The sequence below is a fragment of the Microtus ochrogaster genome, linkage group LG4 (assembly GCF_000317375.1).
Source record: "Microtus ochrogaster isolate Prairie Vole_2 linkage group LG4, MicOch1.0, whole genome shotgun sequence".
In the NCBI taxonomy this organism is placed as follows: Eukaryota; Metazoa; Chordata; class Mammalia; order Rodentia; family Cricetidae; genus Microtus; species Microtus ochrogaster.
The window spans coordinates 6,923,060-6,926,523 of NC_022030.1; the positions used below are offsets into that span (position 1 = coordinate 6,923,060).

Here is a 3,464-nt window from a genome sequence, read left to right on the forward strand (position 1 = left end):
GCCTCGGCCTCCCGTGTGCTGGGATGACTGGCTTGCGCAGCCGTACACCCTGACACTGCCACCAGCTTTCCTGGTGAGCCTGTCCCTTTCCTGACCGTGTCCCTTCACTGCAGTGCCCACTTTCCTCCTCCAATCTGTGACTGGTATCTCTGTGCTAACTCTCACGACCTTCGACTTTTTTCTTTCTCTCTCTGTCTTAGTTTCACTCGGGCAGAGTCTCTGGTAGCCCAGGTTGGCCCTGCACTCACGACCCTCTTGTCTTAGCCCCCTAAGAACGTCCCACTCTTGAGGACAGCTATTCGGATATTTATAGAATGTCCTTTATTTTAGGTACACTTGATAAGCTGCCACGATCAAGTTGAGACTGCATCTTTGTAAAAAAAAAAAAAATCACAGCCCCGATGCTGTGCCCTTCTTGTGGTCCTCATAGCAAGAGGTGCATGGTCCATGGGTCTCGTTACTACTATGTTTTTATTGACTGAGGAAGTCGGCAGGCTCCGCCACCACAATTACTGTTTTCCCTCTGTAGTTAGTAAATACCTTGCAGTGAGAGATTAGGAAATAGCCCACTATCCTGCATCTCATCACTGTTTTCCTACTAATTTTAGCAGTCATTCATGGTCCTTGCCTGCAATAATTATGACTGTTAGTGCTGGTATAGCGGTGGCTTTCCTACTTCCTTCACGCCCTCCGACTCTGCCATGTATTTATTTACCTAGTCAGTTATTATCTCATCCTGGACCACAGGTTTTTGTCCTGTTAGGTTTGCTAGAGTTTAGATCTTAAGCATCTTCCAGAGGTCCAGGTAGTAAGGGCTGTCCTTAGTGTGGCACCGCTGGGAGGTGGAAGAACCTTTAGAAGCTGTGCTCATTGCGGGGTTTATGTCACTGTGGGTCGTGGAACCCAATCTCTTGCTTGGCATCTCTTGCGCTTTCCAGCCATGAGATCAAAAGGCTTAGTTCTGCCCAATGCCTGCGCTACAATGTGTCACCACAAGCCCAAACAAATTGGCCCAAAGAAACTTTTTCTCTTATAAACTTTAGGGATTTGTTATAATGATAGAAAAACTACCAATACAGATCTATAACCCAATACTATTTTTATTTCATTTCACTTTGTTGTTTAATCATTCCAGCATAGACTAGTGGGAATTTAAGGTGGACCGAGTGCTCTTCCAGTAACCCCTGACCTTGCAGAGTCTTCCTTACTTCCTGTCACCACCGGGTATCTCAAGGTCATTTTATATTTCTCCTCCCGCTTCAGGAGGACCTCAAATTCCATCTGTTAGAGCGGCGGCTCTCAATCTGTGGGTCAGGACCCCTCTGCCAAACTGCTGTCTCCAAAAGTATTTGCATTATGATTCATATAACAGTAGCAAAACTACAGTTAGGAAGTGGCAATGAAAACAATCTTCTGGTTGGGGGTGTCACCGGCACAGAAGGAGCTATGTTAAAGGGTCGCAGCGTTAGGAAGGTTGAGGAGCAGTGTGATAACGGATGGTGTTCAGAAACCACAACCTAGGGCCTGCCTCTCAGCAGACAGACTTAGGAAGCAGAGGCCGTGAGGATGTTCCCCCCACACTTGCGAACCAAGCAAGGTATCTTTGGAACTGAGAAGGATTCACATGACTTTAAAATTGGTGACCTAAAATATTTCGTATTGATCCTTTGAAGTTTCTCCCTCCTACCTTTAGAACACAAGTCTAAAACATTTGACTTAAAAAGTTTTTATTACTGGATAAACTGTGCAGTTACTTCAGAGGTTTGCCTCAGAGAAGGAAGACATTCCTTGCTGACTTTATAAACACTTATGCCTTATGTCTTTCACTGCCAAGGCAGTGGAGGTATGTTCAGGCCAATGATTTCCAATCCCACCGTGGATTAAAATTGTCTGATTGAGGTATTCAGATTGGATTTCTATAACTAGCGCATAGAGGATCTTCTCAGAGCCAGAGAAATATTCTCTATAATCACTGTAGTCAACCAAACCCACCAACGACACAGATCTAGAAGTCTTCCTATATAAAGATCCCAGGGGACTATGATATGATGTGCTAGTACAAGCTCATCAGTCCTAACAAATGAGCCTCTCAGGTCGAGAATGCTGATCCTGGGAGAGGCGATGTGCACGTCAGAGCATATGGGAACTGCACCTTTCTCTCAATTTTTGCAATTTATCTAAAACATTTTATTCTTAATTTTCTTTTAAAAAAACCCAATTCCTGGGACCCAACTGTAGAAGACTGTTGCCGATCTGGTCTGATATGGGCTTGAGAGCTGTGATTTTTGCTGAATGCATTGAAAGACTTGAGAATCACCGCTTCAGGAGACGACAAACATGTCTGTGTGCACAGGTATCTACCCACTGAAATTCATAACTATCCGGGGCATCTTAGAGTCTTCAGTTTTTCTTCAGGGCCAAGAACGCTGCTCAAAGCAAATCTCCCAGCCTCACACTGGATGTTTTGCTCGGTGTATCACCGTGTATCCCGGATGTGCTAGAGACGTGTTATTTGGTGACTGTGCTCGTTTGGATGAGAATCCCCCCTGCCACCCCAAAGCTCATGTGTTTTAGTACCTAGTCTCTAACTCGTGACATTATTTGGGAAGGCTTAGGAGGTGTGGTGGCCTTGCTGGAGGAGGTGTGTCACTGGGAGCAAGCTTTGAGAGTTCAAAGTCTTGAGCCACTCCTAGTTTGCCATCTCGGCTGGCTTCATGCTTGTGGTTCAGGATGTGAGCTCTGGGCTTGTTGCTTCCATCAGATATGCCTCCCCCATGATGTGATGGCCCCTTGCATCTGGAGCCGAAAGATCAGCAGCTCAGGTAAACCCTTTTTCTGTCAATCACCTTGGCCATGGTGTCTTTACCACAGCAAAAGAAAGTAAGACAGTGACTTGGAGATCTTTTTTTTAAAAGGCAACCAGTGCTCTTAAATACACTAAAGAAATGGGGCTGGAGAGATGGCTCAGTGGTTAAAAGCACTGATCACTCTTCCAGAGGACCTGGGTTCGATTCCCAGCACCCATGTGGCAATTCGCAACTATCTATAACTCCAAGATCTGACACCCTCACACAGACATATATATGCAAAACAACAATGCACATAAAATAAAAATAAATAAATTCTATTAAAAGAACACTAAAGAAACAACAGAAACGAAATGACGGGGGAAGAGCCACCTAACATATGCAAGTACTAATTATTTACATAGCCATTAGCAGTTTCTGACCTGGAACCAGAGTGGTAATAGCTGTTTGCACAGCCTTCCGGATGATACTGTCCAAGGCGAACATCCAGTGTGGCTTGATGTTATGATTCCGGAGAACTTTATTGACCTGGAAAAAAAAGTGACCTTTAGCTTACTTTAATTTTTAAAATTATTTATTATTATTATTCTCTCCCCCTGCCGTGTGTGTGTGTGTGTGTGTGTGTGTGTGTGCGTGCGTGCTGTGGCATGCATGTGA

General features: G+C 44.7%; 1 protein-coding gene across 1 annotated transcript in view; it reads right to left on the reverse strand.

The window, feature by feature from the left end:
- Nucleotides 1-3,464, reverse strand: part of Map3k5 (mitogen-activated protein kinase kinase kinase 5) — a 206,024-nt gene that overhangs the window by 11,713 nt on the left and 190,847 nt on the right. The window contains exon 25 of the mRNA XM_005360963.3: nucleotides 3,230-3,335. Coding sequence (XP_005361020.1) covers nucleotides 3,230-3,335 — 106 coding nt within the window. The remainder of the gene's footprint in view (nucleotides 1-3,229; nucleotides 3,336-3,464) is intronic.